This window comes from Ranitomeya variabilis, chromosome 4 (genome assembly GCF_051348905.1).
Source record: "Ranitomeya variabilis isolate aRanVar5 chromosome 4, aRanVar5.hap1, whole genome shotgun sequence".
Lineage (NCBI taxonomy): Eukaryota > Metazoa > Chordata > Amphibia > Anura > Dendrobatidae > Ranitomeya > Ranitomeya variabilis.
This window is the reverse complement of record NC_135235.1, coordinates 757,801,456-757,823,747: the sequence shown is the minus strand read 5'-3', so window position 1 is coordinate 757,823,747 and position 22,292 is coordinate 757,801,456. Positions and strand designations below refer to the sequence as shown.

General features: G+C 42.3%; 2 protein-coding genes across 4 annotated transcripts in view; one reads left to right on the top strand and one right to left on the bottom strand.

Annotated features, from left to right (window-relative positions):
• The first annotated feature begins 1,578 nt into the window (after positions 1–1,578).
• On the top strand, positions 1,579–17,608 carry LOC143766846 (uncharacterized). 2 transcript variants are annotated; one of them, XM_077254831.1, is made up of 2 exons: positions 1,579–1,718; positions 13,129–17,608. In XM_077254831.1, exon 2 carries the CDS (start codon positions 13,278–13,280, stop codon positions 14,484–14,486), a length of 1,209 nt encoding a protein of 402 aa, XP_077110946.1. In that variant the 5' UTR covers positions 1,579–1,718; positions 13,129–13,277; the 3' UTR covers positions 14,487–17,608. The 2 variants fall into 2 exon arrangements, with proteins under 2 accessions (XP_077110946.1, XP_077110945.1); XM_077254830.1 differs by lacking the exon at positions 1,579–1,718 and adding an exon at positions 9,617–13,016 and having other exon boundaries at positions 13,126–17,608.
• The window catches only part of LOC143766850 (nuclear pore complex protein Nup160-like), a 76,259-nt gene continuing 65,826 nt past the window's right edge, over positions 11,860–22,292 (bottom strand). For both annotated transcript variants that reach the window (XR_013213649.1, XM_077254837.1), the window contains exon 5: positions 11,860–11,950. The gene's annotated coding sequence lies outside the window, so the exon portion shown is untranslated. The remainder of the gene's footprint in view (positions 11,951–22,292) is intronic.

Sequence of the window (22,292 nt, the reverse complement as noted above, 5' to 3'; positions counted from 1 at the left end):
GTCGAATACCTCTTCCATCATTGTGTCAGAGATGTGGGCTTCATCCTCCTCCCACCCTTGGCAGAGGTAGGAGAGTAGCTGGGTTAAGAACAGCACATCTGGAGATGGTGATGTTGTCTGGAAGCAGAAGAGAGCATTGTAGGCGTAAATGGCGGGCGACAGACAGATGCTTTGGCTGTGTGTGGGCCAGAATAGATGTAATGTCATGAGGTGCCATTAGCTTCAGTTCGTGGCCTAGAATTATGTGAGAAGTCTTATCCAGCAACAGGTGGGTTGCAAACACAGCTCTCATGCAGGTTGGGGCTCCAAGGGCCACTGGGTCAAGTTTATCCGAGTAGTACCCAAGAGGCCGATGTCTGCCTCCGTGGAGCTGAGTGAGGACTCCAGTTGCATGGCCTTGCTTCTCCATGACGAATAGTCAGAATAGTTTGCTGTAGTGTGGGAGTCCCAGGGCAGGAGAGGATGTGATAGCAGCCTTTAGCATGTAGAACCATCAATGGCTTCCTTGGTCAGACTGAACAGAGTGTCCTTGAGGCAGTCATACAGGGGTTGCATGTGGAGAGAGGCATCTAGGATCCAGGGACAGCAGTAGGATACAAGTCCAAGGAAGGACTGCAGCTGTGGGGGCTTGGTTGGCTTGGTATGTTCTGGACAGCTGTTTTCCTGTCTTCAGTTAGGTGTTTGGTCTGGTGGGAGATGCAGTGTCCCAGAAACACAACTTTTTCCTTGCAGAACTGTAGCTTGTCTTTAGATGCCTTGCATCCATTGTTGGCCAGGAACTGTAGTAAAGAAATGGACTCGGTCTGTGCTTCTGACAGGGTGTCAGCACAGAGGAGGAGGTCATCCACGTACTGTAGGAGAGTTGTAGTGGGATGTGTCATCTTCCAGGGTTCCAGGACCATTGTCATAGCTTGGGTCAACATGGAGGGGCTATTTTGTGCCCCTTGAGGCATCACAGTCCAAGTGTATTGCCGACCCTCGTGTGTGAAAGCAAACAGGTACTGGCTGTCAGGATGTAGAGGTACACTGAAGAAGGCATTGGCCAGGTCAATCACCGTGAACCATGAGGAGGTGGGTGGGATTGATGAAAGCAGTGTGTGTGGGTTGGGCACAATGGGCGTGTCCAACACTGTGGCTTCATTGACAGCACGCAAGTCATGTACCATGCGGAACTTTGTAGGCTGTCCTTTAGGTGTTTTCTTCTTTACCAGAAACAAAGGGGTGTTGCATGGTGACTTGGTGGGGATGATTGCTCTATTTTCCAGGTATATTTTCAGTTGTTGTGTGATGACGGCAGATTGTGACATGGAGCGTGGGTATTGCGGTTTCCGTGGCAACAGAGCTCCTGGTTTCAGCTCCACCTTCACAGGCTGGACTTGGTCCTCGCGCCCACAGCGAGTCTGGGATCAGTGCCATCAGTTCAATGTCCACAGAATCCACAGGTGTGTCCTGTAAAGAGAAGAGACCGTAAACTTCTGCAGACTGCTCCTGTGAAAGTGGGGTTCCATCCTCGTGCAACAGAATACTGGCTTGGAATTTTGATAGTAGGTCTGATCCTAGTAGGTTGACGGGGCAGGTGGATGAGACTACTAGTTGAGACCGCATACTATGTGTGGGTTGTAGACCAATATGAAGGGGTCTGGTCATTGGAGTGTACCGTGTGTTACCATCCACCCCTACACAAGGCACTACTTCATCCGTGAGACAGTCCGGGTCGGGTAAGTCAATGTTCCTGAATACACTTCTGGCTGCACCGGTATCCACCAGGAAATTAAGGGGTTTACCCTCAACCTGTATCTGGATGGTAGGCGTTGGTCCACTCGGCTGTTTTGTGGAGTGTAAGAGTATGAGTGGTGTGTGCAGTGGATCCGGCTTGCCATTGTCCTATTGTGGATGGGGCCCAGGTGGTCCCTGGGTGGGCTGCGGCTGCCATGGCCCCCTCCTGAGGAGCTGATCTGCAGTTCCTTTTAAGGTGCCCTACTTTGCCACAGTTGTAGCAGATGGCCCTAGGCCTTTGTGGTTTTGCGGTGTCAGAAGGGTCCTGAGAGAACAGGAGAGTGGTGTACGGGGCCTGGCTGGTTGGTTCAACTCTACCCCTTTTGCTACTGTGTGGAGCACTTCTGAATCTAGCCTTCGGTACTCTGGCCTTGTGGTCTGCAACTGCTTGCGTATTGGCTCTCGGAGGCCCTGCACAAAGTCCTGCACCCAGATTTGGCGATGGGCTTTGTCAAGGAGATCAAATCCTAGATCAGTAAACAATTGATTGTCTGTGGTAAAAATTTTTTCCACAGACTCCCCTTTCTCCTGCATGGTGTCCTGCAGGGAGGTGACTTGTTCTGCCAGGCAGTCCTTAGCCCAAAGTCGGAGGTTGTCGAGGAAGTCCTGCCCTGATAGGGACTGATAGTATTCGGGTAGCCCACTTATGGGCCTCAAGGCTGGTTCCATTACGGGCCAGAAGGAGTCACCTGCTTTTAATTTCTGCTAGTCCAATTAAGTCTATCCATGAGGCAGCATGTGTCTTGTGTATCTGACTCATCTTCCTGTAGAAAGGTATAGGGTGCCCTTCCAGGTCTGGTAAACTGTTTACTAGAGTAGCAGCTTCCTGACGTTTCCAACTCACGTAGCGGGTGCTACGTCTGGCAGGGATTAAGCTGTCATGGATGGGAGCTGTACGCCTAATATGGAGGTGATCCGAACCACTTATGGATCCTGTCCTGTCTGGGCTCTCATCTACATAGTAGGGTATGGATATTTTTGGTGTATAGGGGTCCGGTACTGCTGTAATGTCTCTTGGGTTCGCTTTCCGCCCTACTGTGGGACTGCTGGTGTCTGTTTCTTGCTGTGAGGATATGGTTGGAGGGTGGACGGTTTCTACCTTTTCCTCCTTAATCCTTTCTTCCTCATCTTTATCCTCATCCCCATTTGTGTATATGCCAGATGCTACCAGAGCTAAAATGGCCGCTCAGTGACTTGTGCCCTTACTTAAAATGGCTGGTGTAGGTGTGGCCTGACACAAGATGGCCGCCGGGACATGGGGCGTGCCATTTGTATTAAAGACTGGGTACAAGGAAGTAGGTGGTGCCCCACACACAGCATACGTGTCCCTCCAGTCTGGATTCTGATTTTGGCAGACTGCACATGTCCTTCCCTCTGGAGAGTATGGGGGTGATCTGTGGTGCGGGTGCAGCTGCTAGAGCCATTTTATCGGGAGGTGGTCGGTACATATATTCACCAGTGGCAGAATTACATTCTTCAACCCACATTTGTCTCTTAAAGACAAAAAAAAGGAGAAGCCAGCACTGCTTAAGGTTAGGACACAATACATAAGGTGCACATGCACATACTAAATGCTATCTGTTTTTCAAATATGAGACATTTAGCAAACAATTGATCAATTCTTTGAGCTACCCCGCCACTTCACGGCATTCTCATAATGGGGCAGTCCTAACTCTACGTATTATATTTACATTGTGCCATTACGGCCTCCTACATGTATTAAGAGTGAGAAAAAAAAAAAGGAAAGACCACATTAAATAACATACCATACCAACATAACATTTGTCTCTTAATCTCTTTTGCCGTTCTATACCATGCTTCAGCATCTCTTAAAACATTATTATCTCGTGAGAGTCCTTTCTTGCTAGACAACATACTTTTCCATTCTGTCTCATCAAGCCTTTCCCCTCGGGTTGTAGATCCCGTAAGTTTCAGGAGGAGCTTTGCATTTTTAACATACTGTTTGTTTTTTCTTTCTGCCACTATCTCTTGTGCAGAGAACTGACTGGTTTTAGACTCGCTGGTACCCATGTTAGTTTAAGTTCCAACCACTGTACTTCATATACCTCTGGACTACCGTAATTGTGGATACACCTGAAGGGTGTTGTGTGTGTAGGATGATACAACCTATTAGACTCGATATGGTATAGTAGTGCACCCTCTGGACTAGGAACAGATATCTTAGCGTGAATGTTCAGTCTAAGCACTTTGAATTCAGGAAATTCAGCTGAAAAGGCAGAATAACCAGTGTTGAATCTGCGGACGGGTGTGTCTAGTACTTTAATAATGCTAACAAAGAAAAAACGTAGCCAGCTCACCAGTAACCACCACAGGTGCACGGAACTCCATTGCAGGAAGACGAGTAGTTCATCAGGAAAAAGAAAAAAGGTTGAGTTCCAGCTCCTTAAAATATTCAGTCTTTAATGATATCCAGAATAAAAATCACATGAACAAGGTGACAGAGCGAATTAATTTTTCTCAGGATTTTAGTACTAAAAATCCATATTATTATCCAGTTCAGGCTAGATCAGAATGCATGGACCGTTTCCAGGATAGTGTAGAGAGGGAATTGAGACGGCTATATAATAACAAAAAAATTAATGGTAAAAGTAGCCAGAGGAATATACCCAAAAAACTTCAGAATGCAATAAAAGAGCTCAAAGAAATGGCAGACCTTACTATTAAAATGTCAGATAAATGAGGGGTAGTGGTGGTATTAAATACAGTGGATTACCACAATAAAATGTTAGAGTTACTGTCTGACCAAAATACATACAAAAAATTGACACAAAATACATCTCGGGAAATTATAAAAAAGAGAGATTTGATTATTATGGAGGGTCAAAGCTTAGGGGTATTAACTAAAAAACAAATAGAATACCTCACAGTAGAAAACCCAATTCTCCCTATTATATATGGGGTACCTAAAATACACAAAAAAAGAGGGTATACCCCCTATGCGTCCAGTAGTGTCCGGAATCGGTTCTTGCAATGAAAAACTTTGCCAATGGGTCGATTCACTTCAGCCCCTGGTGAAACGAACTCCAGGATATATTAGAGACTCTAAAGAGGTATTACACAGTCTGGATGATAAGATATGGCAGGCCAATTATTCCTGGCTATGTTGTGATGATGTTATATCTTTGTATACCTGCATTCCCCACAGCTTAGCAATACGAGCGGTACAATATCATCTTGTAAAATATAGTAACTATTCCGAGGATTTAATTGGGTATTTGATTATGGTGATACAATTTTTGTTGACAAGTAATTTCTTCTCCTTTGATGGCCAGTTTTATTTGCAACAAACGGGAGTGGCTATGGGTGCTAAATATTCACCCTCCCTCGCAAATCTGGTCATGGCCTTTTGGAAGATGGAATTAATTTTTTCTGTGACTAATCTGTTTTTGGATCATGTGGTGTGGTATGGCAGATACAAAGATGATACCCTCATTATATGGGAGGGGGATGTGTCTGCCATACCACACTTCATGGATTATCTCAATACCAATGATTATGACATTAGGTTTACACATAAGTATGATGGTAGAAATATCTCTTTCCTGGACCTGGAACTTACGGGTTATACGGATCACAATATCATCACTAGAACATATCATAAACCAGTGAGAGGCAATACCATTCTACATGCCAGCAGTAGCCACAGTAGACACACAATCAAATCAATTCCGGTAGGCGAGTACACCAGGATCAAGGGAAATTGCAATCGGGAAGAGGACTTGCAGGGAGAGTTTGAGCAGATAGCAAGTAAATAAAAAAATCGTAAATACCCCCAATGGACAATTGAAAGGGCAAAAAAGATTGTAGAAGGGAAAGATCGTAAAGAGATGATAACAACACAAAGAAATGTAGACCTAGAAAGGAAGAAAAAACCGTATATATGTTTCCAGTATAGTCCTCAATTCACTGAGATCAAAGATATTATTTATAGACATTTGCCTATTCTTCATGAAGATCCACAACTATATGATATATTACAATCAGGCATAAATGTGGTGTCAAGGAGAGCGCCAACTATTGGCAATAAAATTGCTCCTAGTGTGTTTCGATCTGAGGGGTTTTTCAGATGTGGTACAAATAATTGCAGTACTTGCAAATATGCTGTTGTGGCCAAAATGTTCCATAATGCGGATGCAACAATCAAATTCTATACTAAGCAATATATTAACTGCAATTCTAGCAATGTAGTGTATAAGATTAATTGTAGAGAGTGCAATCTGTCCTATGTAGGATGCACGACTAGGAAACTAAAAACACGCTTCCGGGAACATTTATATGATATAGGCAATACGCAGAGCGGCAATAGAAATATATCGGCAGCATCCAAACACTTTGTTACTCACCATGCACGAAGTACTACATGTTTCCAGGTTCATGGAATCGAACAGGTTAATATGTCTCCTCGCGGTGGAGACGCCAGGAGGCGTCTCCTTACGCGAGAGGCATACTGGATTTTCCATCTCAATACTCGTTTCCCGGTGGGATTAAACAAACGAAACGAAACTATGTTACATTATTGCTAACTGTGAAGTGAATATTTTATAATGTATAAATATAGGCTAATGTTTTTAGGGTAGGACCTTACAAATTGTCACGTGATTTATTGTGGGAATCTGGTTGGGTGAGTTTCCTCATATAGAGGAGCACAACCAGTTTATAGTATGGCTTTAATAAAGATCGTTTGATCGAAACGCGTTGCCGTATAGCTTCTCTTGCTCCAGGGCACCCACCGGAGGGAGCTTGTCACCTTGTTCATGTGATTTTTATTCTGGATATCATTAAAGATTGAATATTTAAAGGAGCTGGAACTCAACCTTTTTTCTTTTTCCTGATGAACTACTTTAATAATGCGCCAACCCTCTTGTGAGATACTGAATATTAGGCTTAGTTCACATTGCGTTAGCAGCAGCCCATTCAGGATATACGCTAACGGGCTGCTGTTAGCGCAAGTGCCGGCGTTTGCATCGCGCTAGCGCAGATAGAGCATCTGCTAGCTCTATCTGCGCTAGCAGTGACGGACCCGGAAACGCAGCCCGCGTCTCCGGGTCCGTCACTCAATGACAGCACATCCCTAGCGCACGCACATTGTGGGCATGCGCTAGCGATGCGTCCGACATTGCAGTCAATGGCGGCCGTAACGGACTACGTTACACCGCGTTTATGCCGCGGTGTAACGTAGTCTGTCTAACGGACACCATTGACGCAGTGTGAACCCAGCCTTATAGTTTGTACACAGTGAGAGCAAGACATGAGACTACTGTGAGTAGTAATGCAATAGTTAAGGCTTTCCCCTTGCCTTCACTGGTCTTGTCACCAAGACAACTAGGGCTGAACTTTGTCACTTCAGCTGCGATGAGCGGTAATATGGTTAATAATCCACTTTGGTTAATGCAGTTTGATATTACAGTCGATGGGGTATAGCAATGCCACAATCCTTTGTTCTAGTGTCACATATGTGTGTATGCCGTGTCAGTCATGTCACCAGACCCCAGATTCGTACTATAACCTAAATGGTTGGCCCAATATCTTACAATAATGGAACAAAGAAACTCATGTTTCTGGAGACTTCTAATCCAGTTATAGCTGGAGAAGAGTTTGAGCTACCCAAGCGATTGTAAAAATTCTTTTGGGAGGGGCATAAGGGATTTGGGAGCTGAAAGTCAGGAATTTGCAGCTAAAAGCCATAAAAGCTGTTGCAGAATCACCCCAAGAAGGGGGGCTTTAGCCCACAGCATGCTAGCAAGAAAACTAACTTATATTATTTCATACAATATCGTGACACACATCACATTTGAAGTGAGTTTGGGTGAGTCAATATGACAGAAAATACCTAAAAGTGACACCATTCTAAAAAGTGCACCCCTCAAGGTGCTCAAAACCACATTCAAGAAGTATATTAACTCTTCAGATGCTTCACAGGAATGAATGGAATGCGGTAGGACAAAATAAGCATTTACTTTTCTTTCTCAAAATTTTTCCTTTAGACCTAATTTTTTTTACTTTCGCAAGGGTAACAGGAGAAAATGGACTATACATTTTGTTTTGCAATTTCTCCTGAGCATGCCGATACCCCATATGTAGGGGAAATCTACTGTTGTGGGGCTAGGAAGGTAAGGAGCGCCATTTGATTTTTTGAATGTGAAATATGTTGGAATAATTAGCCGTTGCCATGTCGCGTTTGGAGAGCCCCTAATGTGCCTAAACAGTGGAAACCCCCCACAAGTGACACCATTTTGAAAACTAGACCCCCCCCCCCAAGAAACTTATCTAGGTGTGGTGGGTACTTCAACCCCCAAGTACTACACAGAAGTTAATTACGTAGAGCCCTGAAAATAAAAAATCATGTTTTTTTTTTCCACAAGAAATTAGCTTATGGCCCTCAATTTTTTTTTCAAAAGGGTAACAGGAGATCCCAAAAGTAGTTGTGCAATTTGTCCTGAGTATGCTGACATCCCATATGTGGGGGTAAACCACTGTTTGGGCGCATGGCAGAGCTCAGAAGGGAAGGAGCGCCCTATTGGAGAGCAGATTTTGCTGGAATTGTTTGTGGGTGACATGTCACATTGCCAGAGCCCCTGAGGTGCCAGAACAGCATAAGCCCCCAAAAGTGACTGCATTTTACAAAACACTTTCCTGAATGAATTCTTCTAGTGGTGCAGTGAGCATACTGACACCACAGCTGCTCCATAGAAAATTATACCATTGGGCAGTGAAGAAAAAATAATTACATTTTTACCACTAAGATGTTGTTTAACCCCAGATTTTACATTGGAAAATAGGTAGATGGGTAAATGGTCACTACACCCATAAATGAATTTGCAGAAGGGTGTCATTTCCAAAATGGGGTCACTTCTGAGGGGGGGGGGGGGATGGCACTTTGGAGAGCCGCTACGTGCCAGAACAACAGAATTCCCTCCTGAAGTGACCCTATTTTGGAAATGACACCCCTCTCGTTATTCATCTATGGATATAGTGACCATTTTCATTACACGGATGACTTCCAGGAACACGTAGTGGGAGTTTTAGAGCAAAAATGTCATTGTAGTGCCCAATATATTGTGCCCAGCTTGTGTCTCTGGAGACATCCCCCCACCTACCCCTGGAAATTAAGTCAGCTCTAATCAGATGGGTCTGTCACTAAATAAACCAAATGCTTGAATGTCAAAACAGTTTTAACCCCTTAATGACGGCCAATACGTCTTTTAACTGACCTGAGATATTAGAGACTAGCCTCCCCATACAGGTGACAATCCAGCAGCTGCCGGCTGTACACTATAGCTGACAACTTGCTGCATCAGTCACGATCAGTGTTGGCACTGACAATATCTGTTTAACCCCTTAGATGCTGCTGTCAATAGTGACTACATCATATAAATGGTTAACAGAGTGTGGTGGCTTCCTCTTTATCCCAATTGGTGCCCTCAGATCAGGATTGTGTGGTCCTGATGTTTGCCATGGCAATTCATGACCAAATAGCGGCCTTAGAGTCTGATGGCTGTTGTAATCTGTTCGGAAGTTAGCGGCATTTAGGTGGTAAAAATACACATTTTCATTTCTGTCATACCACTTTGCATTAATTCCTGAAAATCACCTGCAGGGTTAATAAACTATCTGACTGCAGTTTTCAATATGTCAGGGGGTGCTATTTTTAAAATGGTATAAGTTTTGGGGGTTTCCCAATATATGGGACCTCTAAAGTCACTGCAAACATGGATAGGTCCCTAAAAAAATTTTTAGTAAATTTCCTTGAAAAAATGAAAAATTACTGCTGCATTTTTAAACCTCCTAAAATGTTAACCAAATATAGAACATTTGACAAATGGCGCTGATGTAAAGCCGACATGTGGGAAATGTTATTTATTAATGTTTTGCTGTGGTATGACTATCTGAATTAAAGGGATAATCATTCAAAGTGTGAAAATTGCTATTTTTTTTACATTTTTCTCAAATTTCTGACATTTTTTGTAAATAAACACAAAACATATCGACCTAAATTTATCATTATCATAAAGTATAATGTGTCACGAAAAACAATCTCAAAATCACTGGGATTTGTTGAAGCGTTCGAGAGTTATTACCACATAAAATGACACTGGTCAGATTTAAAAAATTTGGCTCCGTCACTAAGGGGTTAAAACGTGGTTCTGTGTGGAAGATTGTAAATCAGTCATGGAGGCATAAGGCCGGCAATGATGGGCATTGTGGGCAATAATAGCGGGTATCATGCCTCATTCCTCTCTTGGAACATACACGACATCTTCTCTGGGGGACCTTTATTGTTTCAGTTGCTGGAATGAGGGCAATAAAATGTCGCTCAGTGAGTCTTCTGACATCTTCAGATTCTAAAGGATTGGCGGGGACAACATTTTCAAAAACAAGATTTTCAATGACCTTTTCCTGATAATCAAGGAAAGTATCTGCATTTCTGGCTTTTTTGTATAACACATAAGAATTATATGAGGCCACCTGAAACAAATAAATGACTAACTTTTTATACCAGGTATATGATTTTCTTGATACCTGTTATGGCTGTAGAACCTGGTCTGCAAGGTCCACACCCCTCATATATTTGTTGTAGTCAATGACAGACACAGGTTTTGGAGTAGTGGATCCCTGTTGGTCTGCAGTGGCCCTTGTGGCATCTGTGTGGATCGAGCTCAGGATAAAAAAATCTTTTTTATCCTTATACTTAAGGGCAAGCAGCTCTCCATTGCGTAAAGCCCCTGACTGCCCCTTTCAGAACTTTTCGTTGACCAGTTATTGTGGAAACCCCTGATGATTTTTGTGAATGGGCTATGCTAGTGTAGTAGTTTGAAAAACACCACGGTGCAGAAGCAATGGACTAACCAGGAGTCAGACAAGGAAAATAGGTGAAATATTACAAAATTGTATTAATTATTTGTGGTAACAACATTCCACTATAAAAATACTAATAAAAATCAATGCGCATGTATGCAGGATAAGTATGAAAAAAATAAATCAATATACATAATACATAATTTAAAATCCCTAGAAAGGATAATAATTTATAAACCAATATGCTAATATATCTGTGCAAAAATTGCAATGTGCAAAGAACGCAAAAACATAAATGAAATATAAAATAACGACAGTATAGACTGTCACAACATTGTGCCAAGTGATATAAAAATAAGGTGCAAGGGACAGCAGTTCCCTAAATAAAAAGCCAGCACTCTGAAGAAGTGAACCAGTGCAAATCAATAATCAAGTGAACTTACAAAGCATATTGGGTTATAAGTATAGAATGATATACCTTTAAGGGATGAATGGGTCCAGCATACACGCGCCCCGACGCACGTTTCGGAGCAAGTCCTTCATCAGGGGGCGAGCATACTGTCCGAACTGCTCTTATTTATATAGGCCTCATATTATCGGGGATGCACGCAGCCCGAGTGAAGCGGCGCGTGCGCCGCCAGAAGGTCCCGGAAGTCCGTGGTAGCCATGTCATGTGACCGGACGCACGGAACTGTGGTCCGGCGTTTCCTAGGTCACACAGACGTGGTGAGCACAGACCAGGGGACACAGGTAGCGCATGCGCACAACTAGGGATGCGGCATCCGAGGGAATATCAGTGGGGAAATGACGTCATAGATATAATTCTAAACATACAAAAACGAGCAAATATATAATTCAAGATATCAAATCACATCATGGAACAAAATCTCATCATATGCAAATCTATATACATAATCATGGTCAAATACAGTAGAACAAACAAATATTAATACATAATGTCATAATTCTATATCACATCAATTGATCTACACAAATGTATATGCACAATTATAATCTCATATATGCAAAAAAAGGAGGCAAAAAAAGAAAAATGAAAAAATAAATAAAAAAAAATGAAAATTAAGACATGAATAAATAATAAATATAAAATAAATAATAAATAATAAAACAAAAAATAGAAAATTAGAAAAAAATATAATAATTAATAATTACCATTATAATAATTGTGATAATAAATAACCAATATATAAGAATACTATATTTATTCATTTTCATAGATGAATTATTTAGAATAGATGAGCATCATATAAGATCCAGTTCTGGTGTCGAATGATCCCATCAGTCTACCAGATACGAAAGATGAGCCAATAGATGAAAAATTAAATATCATGATATCCTAAAATAGTAAAAAAATATTAAAACAATATTAGAATAAGAACAGTGGAGTTGATAAAAAGGTGGATATAAAAGAAGGGTGGTTAAAAGACCCAACACTAACCCTAACTATGGCACTAACCCTAACCTGCCTTATCTGTTTTTGTTGCCAGCCCCACTTGTAACACTGTTTCTCCTCTAATCTCTAACTGACAGGAGATCTGAGGAGAAACAGCGGTTTTATGAAGCAGATCGTCCTGGAAAGTTCATTGCTACAACAAACTTTCCTAGTGATTTGTCTCATTGGCTGGTGTGATGCTGATGTCATCAGGACCTGAACCAATCTGGTCTCGATGAGGTTGGGGTCACAGGAAGTGTTGTGCGCTGGAATCCCCTCGTTAGAAGGTACGTGGGGGTCCTGATGAGCATCAAACTGCCGACCGTAGACAAATGTCGGCGCTGTACAAAGCCCTGCTAGCGCCGATGTTCATCTACTGTTGGCGGTCACGAAGCAGGTAAGTTAAGGGTATCATCATTTCTGTCCAGGCCTACTTCGTGAGTTTTTTTTTTTTTTTTTTTATTTGGAAGCATGGTTGAAAAGCAATGTCTGACTTTCATTTGTTCATTTTCATAGATTTTTGATTTATTATTACTTTTGTCAGATTCAAGTTATTTCTGTGACCATTGTGGGTTTTTCTGTCATTTAACGAGGTGTAACACAATTTTGACCACGGATGTAGGTGGAATTAATATTTTGACTCCACAGCCACTTTCAGGAAGTGGATGTTGGAGAGTGAAAATTACATATTTGACATTTTATTACCCAGCACATAATGCCCAGATTGTGCTCCAGGAGACACACACCGCAGATTAAGTGGATTCTTCTCACTATAATATTGGTAAATGCAGGGATCCAAGTGGACTTGTTTTTTGTGAGATGATAATTAGTATTATTTTCGCCTACATAACATTGATTGGTGTCTTTTTATTCGATATTTGGGAAGCAGAATGAACAAACAGCTGAACACCACGCACTACTGGCTCATCCAACAAGGTTTTCTATTAGACTTTGAACTGTCATTGTCTTGGTAAATAATTAAAGTTTTTTTTACATAAACTGTCCATAAAAATGGAAAGCTAAGTAGAAATGTTCAAAAATATAAAACTCAAGAATATATATATATATTTTTTTCTTAGCAGATGACTGTACCAGGCGATCAGAGGGACAGCTGACATCTTCAATTTTTAAATCTGATGATCTTAAGATCCTACAAGAAACAACTGAAGTGATTGCTGTTACTCCAGATATATCATCATCCATTCACGGCAAAGATCTGTCATCTGATCCTATGAAACAGGTCCCATCTTCTGATTCATTACTGACTACTAAGGAAAATCAAAGTCACAAAAGAGGCATTAAAAAACAAACTGCTGCTAAAGCAAAGAAGTCATTTTCATGTTCAGAATGTGGGAAATGTTTTACCGACAAATGGCATCTTGTTAGACACCAAAAAACTCACACAGGAGAGAAGCCTTTTTCATGTTCAGAATGTGGGAAATGTTTTACCTCCAAGGGGCATCTTGTTATACATGAAAGAACTCACACAGGAGAGAAGCCTTTTTCATGTTCAGAATGTGGGAAATGTTTTAAATGGAAATCAGATTTGGTTCATCACCATAGAACTCACACAGGGGAGAAGCCTTTTTCCTGTTCAGAATGTGGGAAATGTTTTAAATGGAGATCAGATTTAGTTCATCACCATAGAACTCACACAGGGGAGAAGCCTTTTTCCTGTTCAGAATGTGGGAAATGTTTTAAAGGTAAAATGCTTCTTGTTAGTCACCAGAGAACTCACACAGGGGAGAAGCCTTTTTCCTGTTCTGAATGTGGGAAATGTTTTAACCAGAAAGGAAATCTTTATGAACACCAAAGAACTCACACAGGAGAGAAGCCTTTTTCATGTTCAGAATGTGGGAAATGTTTTACCTACAAAGGGAATCTAGATGAACACCAAAGAACTCACACAGGAGAGAAGCCTTATTCATGTTCAGAATGTGGGAAATGTTTTACCAACAAATCACAATTTATTAGACACCAAAGAACTCACACAGGAGAGAAGCCTTTTTCATGTTCAGAATGTGGGAAATGTTTTAAACATAAATCAGATTTGGTTAATCACCATAGAACTCACACAGGGGAGAAGCCTTTTTCCTGTTCAGAATGTGGGAAATATTTTACCAACAAATCACAATTTATTAGACACCAAAGAACTCACACAGGAGAGAAGCCTTTTTCATGTTCAGAATGTGGGAAATGTTTTAACCATAAATCAGATTTGGTTAAGCACCATAGAACTCACACAGGGGAGAAGCCTTTTTCCTGTTCAGAATGTGGGAAATGTTTTACCAACAAATCACAATTTATTAGACACCAAAGAACTCACACAGGAGAGAAGCCTTTTTCCTGTTCAGAATGTGGGAAATGTTTTAACCAGAAAGGGAATCTTGTTAGACATCAGAGCAGTCACACAGAGGAGAAGCCTTTTACATTTTCTTAATGTGGGAAATATTTTACTTGGAAATCAACTGTTAATAAACATCAGAGACGTCACATAGGGGAGAAGCCTTTTTTATGTTCATAATGTTGGAATAGTTTTAACCAAAATTGAATCTTAAATGGGTTGTCTCTTGTTAAGGTACCGTCACACTAAACAATATCGCTAGCGATCCGTGACGTTGCACCGTCCTGGCTAGCGATATCGTTTAGTTTGACAGGCAGCAGCGATCAGGATCCTGCTGTGATGTCGCTGGTCGTTGAATAAAGTTCAGAACTTTATTTGGTCGTCCGATCGCCGTGTATCGTTGTGTTTGACAGCAAAAGCAACGATACCAGCGATGTTTTACACTGATAACCAGGGTAAATATCGGGTTACTAAGCGCAGGGCCGCGCTTAGTAACCCGATGTTTACCCTGGTTACCAGTGTAAAATGTAAAACAACAAACACTACATACTCACCTTCGCATCCTGCAGCCACTGAGTCTGACTGAGCACCGGCCCTAAAGTGAAAGTAAAAGCACAGCGGTGACGTCACCGCTCTGCTGTTAGGGCTGGCGCTCAGTCAGTGCAGGAAGCGGACGCCGGGGGACGCGAAGGTGAGTATGTAGTGTTTGTTTTTTTACATTTTACACTGGTAACCAGGGTAAACATCTGGTTACTAAGCGCGGCCCTGCGCTTAGCAACCCGATGTTTACTCTGGTTACCAGGGGACTTCGGCATCGTTGGTCGCTGGAGAGCAGTCTGTGTGACAGCTCTCCAGCGACCAAACAGCAACACTGCAGCGATCGGCATCGTTGTCTGTATCGCTGCAGCGTCGCTATGTGTGACGGTACCTTTATTCCTCATGTTTGCTGACAAAAGGATAAAACTAACCTTAATTAATTCCAAGTGTAAATCTATACCCATAATTTACCCCCCTGAAGGTTAGTCAGTAGGTGACTAATAGAAAAACATGTACCCTACAGCTCAGTAAATAGGGTGAGGTGACGTATACACACTCACTCTCCAAGCCTCTCATTTCTACGGGTTTCATCGTCCTCACCAAAGGCGACTCATCTGGAGACTATTTAATATTGACCTATATTCAAGCGAGACTAAACAAAAAAAAAAGCTAAAATCATGTATCATGTTATCCAAAAGTCAGAAAACCAGCCACATATTGGCAGATCCCAGACCTCAATCTATATACTTCGTAAGTTTATAAGCCACTCCAGTGTCAGGAATAGATAGTATGTGACAATACAGTATAATTCTTGTGTTTTTCCTCCTATAGGGACTGCCCTAGTATAGTATTGTAACAGCTGTTAATTAGTAGTGCAGACAAATTGTCCTAGACCCCGCTCAGGGTAGGTAAGTGCAATGGTTTTTTTTTTTTTATGTTTTCTAATGGGGCCATGCATACCAGGATCAGGATGGGGGCCAATCATACCAGAATAGAGATAGGGCCCTGCATACTAGGATATGGATGAGGGATCCATGCATACCAGGCTAGGGATGAGGGGGCCATGTGTATCAGGATGGGGTGAGGGGACCATATATACCAGGAGAGGGGATATTAAGTACAGAATTGACCACATTTTTTGCTTCTATTTTTTTTGCCTAATTTCCTCTAAAACCTAGGTGCATCTTATAGTCCAAAAAATACGGTATATATATCTTTTTTTCTTTTTTTTTTCTCTCAGTGAACTCAATCCTCATGTTTGGCTTCATTAAAATAAAAACACTCATACTCCGCTGGCGGCCGGCTCCACTTCAGCGGTGTCGAGACTCGCTGTCCCGGGGCTTATGTGAGGTGGTTACATCACACGAGCCCTGCACCCGATCAGCGGCAGCTTCACTGCTCCTTCCTTCGGACATATTGAACATGACCAGGAAGCCAGGGCCGCGGCTGCTCTCTGCCTCATGATGCTTGATTTGTCTGAAGGTGGAGACATTGACTTAAGCGCTGATTGGGCACAGGGCTCACATGACGTAAAAACCTCAAAAGAGCCCCAAGAACAAAAGCGCCAGCACCACTAAAACGGCGCCACCATGGGAGGTTTGTATGAGAAATTTTATTTTAACAGGACCAAACATGAGGAATGAGAAGGGCTTGTCCAACTAGTTGTCGACCTTTATAAACAGCAAAAATCCCACACAGGTAATAGCCATTATTATACCTAGAGGGTGAGAAATGAATTACAGGAAAATCGTATTTTGTTAACCTTCAAAAATAACTCAGACGGGGAGAACCTATATATATTATTGACAAATTGTACAAAAACATGATGTGTGCAGCGTGCGTTCAAGGTGAGAATATTATATGGGAGTTTTATGGGATAAACCAAATACCAACAGAAAATAAACGACCCAAAACAAACATTTATCAGTAAAAATAACTCCTCTTTATTAGGTAAAGCATAATAGAATTGCACCATTCCGATACCCGTCGCATCTCCTGGGTTTGGGTGAGGGCTTATTTTTGCGTGCTGAGCTGACGTTTTTAATGATACCTTTTTGGTGCAGATACATTCTTTTCATCGCCCGTTATTGCATTTTAATGCAATGTTGGGGTGACCAAAAAAAAGTAATTAGCGGTTTGACTTTTTTTTCGCGCTACGCGATTGGGTTAATTGTTTTTTTATATTGATACATCAAGCAATTCTGAACGTGGTGATACCAAATATGTGGATGTTTGATTTTTCTTATTGTTTTATTTTGAATGAGGCGAAAGGGGGTGATTTGAACTTTTATATTTTTTTTTATATTTCTTAAAACATTTTTTGTTTACTTTTGGCATTGTGAAGAAATTCGGCATTGTATCTTAACCCCTTAATGACAGCCAATACGTCTTTTAACTGACCTGAGATATGAGACTAGCCTCCCCATACAGGTGACAATCCAGCAGCTGTCGGCTGTCCACTATAGCTGAAAACTTGCTGCATCCGCCACGATCAGTGTTGTCACCATCCAAATTTCTTTAACCCCTTAGATGCTGCTGTCAATAGTGACTACATCATTCTAAATGGTTAACAGAGTGTAGGGGCTTCCTCTTTATCCAAATTGGTCCTCTCAGATGATTATTGTGTGGTCCTGATGTTTGCCAATGCAAATCATGAACAAATAATGGCCTTAAGGCCCCGTCTCACATAGCGAGATCGCTAGCGAGATCGCTGCTGAGTCACTAGTTTTGTGACGCAACAGCGACCTCAGTAGCGATCTCGCTATGTGTGACACGTACCAGCGATCAGGCCCCTGCTGCGAGATCGCTGGTCGTGTCAGAATGGCCTGGACCTTTTTTTGGTCGTTGAGGTCCCGCTGACATCGCTGAATCGGTGTGTGTGACACCGATCCAGCGATGTCTTCACTGGTAACCAGGGTAAACATCGGGTTACTAAGCGCAGGGCCGCGCTTAGTAACCCGATGTTTACCCTGGTTACCAGCGTAAATGTAAAAAAAAACAAACAGTACATACTCACCATCTGTTGCCCGTCAGGTCCCTTGGCGTCTGCTTCCTGCTCTGACTGAGCCGCCGTAAAGTGAGAGCGCAGCAGTGACGTCACCGCTGCTCTCTGCTCTCAGCTCTCACTGTACGGCGGCTCAGTCAGAGCAGGAAGCAGACGCCAAGGGACCTGACGGACATCAGATGGTGAGTATGTACTGTTTGTTTTTTTTTACATTTACGCTGGTAACCAGGGTAAACATCGGGTTACTAAGCGCGGCCCTGCGCTTAGTAACCCGATGTTTACCCTGGTTACCCGGGTGCTGCAGGGTGACTTTGGCATCGTTGAAGACAGTTTCAACGATGCCGAAGTCGTTCCCCTGATCGTTGGTCGCTGGAGAGAGCTGTCTGTGTGACAGCTCCCCAGCGACCACACAGCGACCACACAGCGACGCTGCAGCGATCAGCATCGTTGTCTGTATCGCTGCAGCGTCGCTGTGTGAGACGGGGCCTTTAGGGTACCGTCACACAGTGGCATTTTTATCGCTACGACGGCACGATTCGTGACGTTGTAGCGATATCGTTACGATCTCGCAGTGTCTGACACGCTACTGCGATCAGGCACCCAGCTGAGAATCGTACGTCGTAGCACATCGTTTGAAACTTTCTTTCGTCGCTGGATCTCCCGCTGTCATCGCTGGATCGTTGTGTGTGACAGCGATCCAGCGATGCGTTCGCTGGTAACCAGGGTAAACATCGGGTAACTAAGCGCAGGGCCGCGCTTAGTAAACGATGTTTACCCTGGTTACCAGCGTAAACGTAAAAAAAAACAAACCGTACATACTCACCATCTGATGCCCGTCAGGTCCCTTGCCGTCTGCTTTCCGCTCTTACTGTCTGCCGGCCGGAAAGTGAGAGCAGATCACAGCGGTGACGTCGCCGCTGCGCTCTGCTCTCACTGTACGGCCGGATCTCAGTCAGAGCGGGAAGCAGACGGCAAGGGACCTGACGGGTATCAGATGGTGAGTATGTACGGTTTTTTTTTTTTTACGTTTACGCTGGTAACCAGGGTAAACATCGGGTTACTAAGCGCGGCCCTGCGCTTAGTAACCCGATGTTTACCCTGGTTACCCGGGGACTTCGGCATCGCTCCAGCGCCGTGATTGCAACGTGTGACCGCAGTCTACGACGCTGGAGCGATAACCATACGACGCTGCGACGTCACGAATCGTGCCGTCGTAGCGATGTAAATGGTACTGTGTGACGGTACCCTTAGAGTCTGACTGCTGTAGTAATCTGTTCAGAAGTTAGAGACATTTAGGTGGTAAAAATACACATTTTCATTTCTGTCATACCACTTTGCATTAATACCTGTAAAGAACCTGAAGGGTTAATAAACTACCTGACTGCAGTTTTCAATATGTCAGGGGGTGGCGTTTTTAAAATGGTATCACGTTTGGGGGTTTCCCAATATATGGGACCCCTAAAGTTACTTTAAACATGGATAAGTCCCTAAAAAAATAAATGTTTTAAATTTCCTTGAAAAAATGAAAAATTGCTGCTACATTTTTAAACCTCCTAAAATGGTAACAAAATAAAATAACATTTTACGAATGGTCCTGATCTAAAGCAGACATGTGGGAAATGTTATTTATTAATGGTTCGCTGTGGTGTGACCATCTGGATTAAAGGGAGAATCATTCAAGTTTAGAAAATTGCAAATTTCTTAACATTTTTCTAAAATTTTTGATATTCTTTATAAATAAACACAAAACATTTTGACCTAAATTTACCATTATCATAAAGTATAATATGTCATGAAAAAACAATCTCAAAATCACTGAGATTTGTTGAAGCGTTACAGAGTTATTGCTACATAAAGTGACACTGGTCAGATTTAAAAAATGTGCCTCCGTCACTAAGGGGTTAAGTAACCAGATGACTATTTTTAGCAAATGAAGAATAATAGAATGTTATCTATATGTTGGCTTTCAAGTTAAGGTACCTTCACACTAAACGATATCGCTAGCGATCCGTGACGTTGCAGCGTCCTGGCTAGCGATATCGTTTAGTTTGACACGCAGCAGCGATCAGGATCCTGCTGTGATGTCGCTGATCGTTAAATAAAGTTCAGAACTTTATTTGGTCGTCAGATCGCCGTGTATCGTTGTGTTTGACACCAAAAGCAACGATACCAGCGATGTTTTACACTGGTAACCAGGGTAAACATCGGGTTACTAAGCGCAGGGCCGCGCTTAGTAACCCGATGTTTACCCTGGTTACCAGTGTAAAATGTAAAAAAAACAAACAGTACATACTCACCTTCACGTCCCCTCCTGTCCGCTTCCTGCACTGACTGAGCGCCGTAAAGTGAAAGTACAGCACAGCGGTGACGTCACCGCTGTGCTGTTAGGGCCGGCGCTCAGTCAGTCCAGGAATCGGACGGCAGGGGACGTGAATGTGAGTATGTAGTGTTTATTTTACACTGGTAACCAGGGTAAACATCGGGTTACTAAGCGCGGCCCTGCGCTTAGCAACCCGATGTTTACCCTGGTTACCCGGGGACCTCGGCATCGTTGGTCGCTGGAGAGCGGTCTGTGTGACAGCTCTCCAGCGATCAAACAGCGACGCTGCAGCGATCGGCATCGTTGTCGCTATCGCTGCAGCGTCGCTAAATGTGAAGGTACCTTTAAGTGTTGATTTTTGGTTGCTCAAGAAAACAGACTTTTGTTTGTGTTGGTCGGTAATATTAACTTTTATTGTGGCTTATCCTTGATTACTAGTGATGTTTGCTGATATGCTAATTATGCATTGTGTTATTGAGCCAGTTTGTTGACTTCTAAAGCAGAGAGGGAAAAACTATGCAAATAGTTTAAATAATGAAGTAATGCTACTTGATCTCTTTCCATTCTTACCCTTTATGTAAATACTGAATGAGAGACACCTTTTAAGTCTAAAAATAGGTTACATGCCTCTTTATAAAGAGACTCAGAGAGAGAAGCGGCCAGAGAAAATCTGCCAAGACATCCATACATTTCAAAAGGACCAGAGACAGGACAGCAGCCATTTTACATCATGGCTCCATTACGAGAGACACAGATCTATCATTCTATAGGAAACAAGCTAGGAGCTTTCAGCTTCGGTTGGAAGAATACAGATCTGCTCCATTGACCATCGCTGAACCATGGATATGTTTGGAGAAGCCAGGTTGTGATCCTCATATCAACTGGCCTTGTACCTTGTATGGACTCAATGAACTGTCATCTTGCTACACTTGTTGTTACCTCCTCTCTGTGTGCATGCCACATGTGGAGTAAACAACCCTGGAATATGAAGCAGGGTGGATAAAAATCAATGTTTTTTTTAAAAAATCAAAAAAATCGGATTTTTTTTATTTAAATCGGATTTTTTTGATTTAAATCGGATTTTTTTCAATAAACTGCTTTTTGAGGAAAATATTTTACCATCCAAAGGTTCTTCCATCATGAGATAAAGCTGAGTTGTTTAACTCAGTAGAATAAAGGCTGTATATGTGTAACATTCACAATGCCATGCTCTTCCAGAGGTTTCTGTAGGATGCTGACTATCCAACAAGTTTGGGCATGTCAACTGAATGGAAAAAGAAACTAAACCAAAAGTGAAACCAAGCTAGAAGTGTGGAATTAAAGGGGCAGTATGAACAAAATGTGGAGGCTATTAATAGTTTATACAATTAAGACATGCTGCTTTTAAACACCTACCTATTGCCATATAGTAAAACAAAAAAGATTTTTACTTACTTTGGGGTCCCCCCCTCACCCTGGCGTTAGATCGTTGCCCCTAGTTTCGTCCGTGTAACTATGGGCGCACATGCGCACTGCTCTCACTTCTCATTTTAATCGTGATTTATATTAAAAAAAACCTTTTGATTTAAATCAGTGATTTAAATCATGATTAAAATCATGATTTAAATCGATCCGATTTAAATAGAAAAAAATCTTTTGATTTAAATCGTGATTTAAATCATGATTTAAATCGGCGTGATTTAAATCAATCCACCCTGATATGAAGCCAGGTTGTGATCCTTGGATCAACTGGCCTTGTATGGACTGGCATCTTCCTACGCTTGTCATTACCTCCTCTCTGTGTGTGTGCCACAGGTGATGTAACGACCCTGGAAGATCTGTAGTCACAGCTACTATTATCCCGGCGAGTCAGCAGAAGGGTGAGACTCTGTAATGTGCACCATCTTGGGTACTGTGCTGGAACTGTTCTATATGTTATGTGATAGAAATATATATATCATGTAGATCTCACTTGCATGTATACTCCTCTATAATCATATATACTCTTATACTCACAGCTAATATATACATTATAATAAATGGTTTAAAATGGTTGACACGA

Excerpts from the sequence above, each read along its gene's own strand:
- LOC143766846 (XM_077254831.1), top strand. The coding sequence starts at position 13,278 with ATGAAACAGGTCCCATCTTCTGATTCATTACTGACTACTAAGGAAAAT.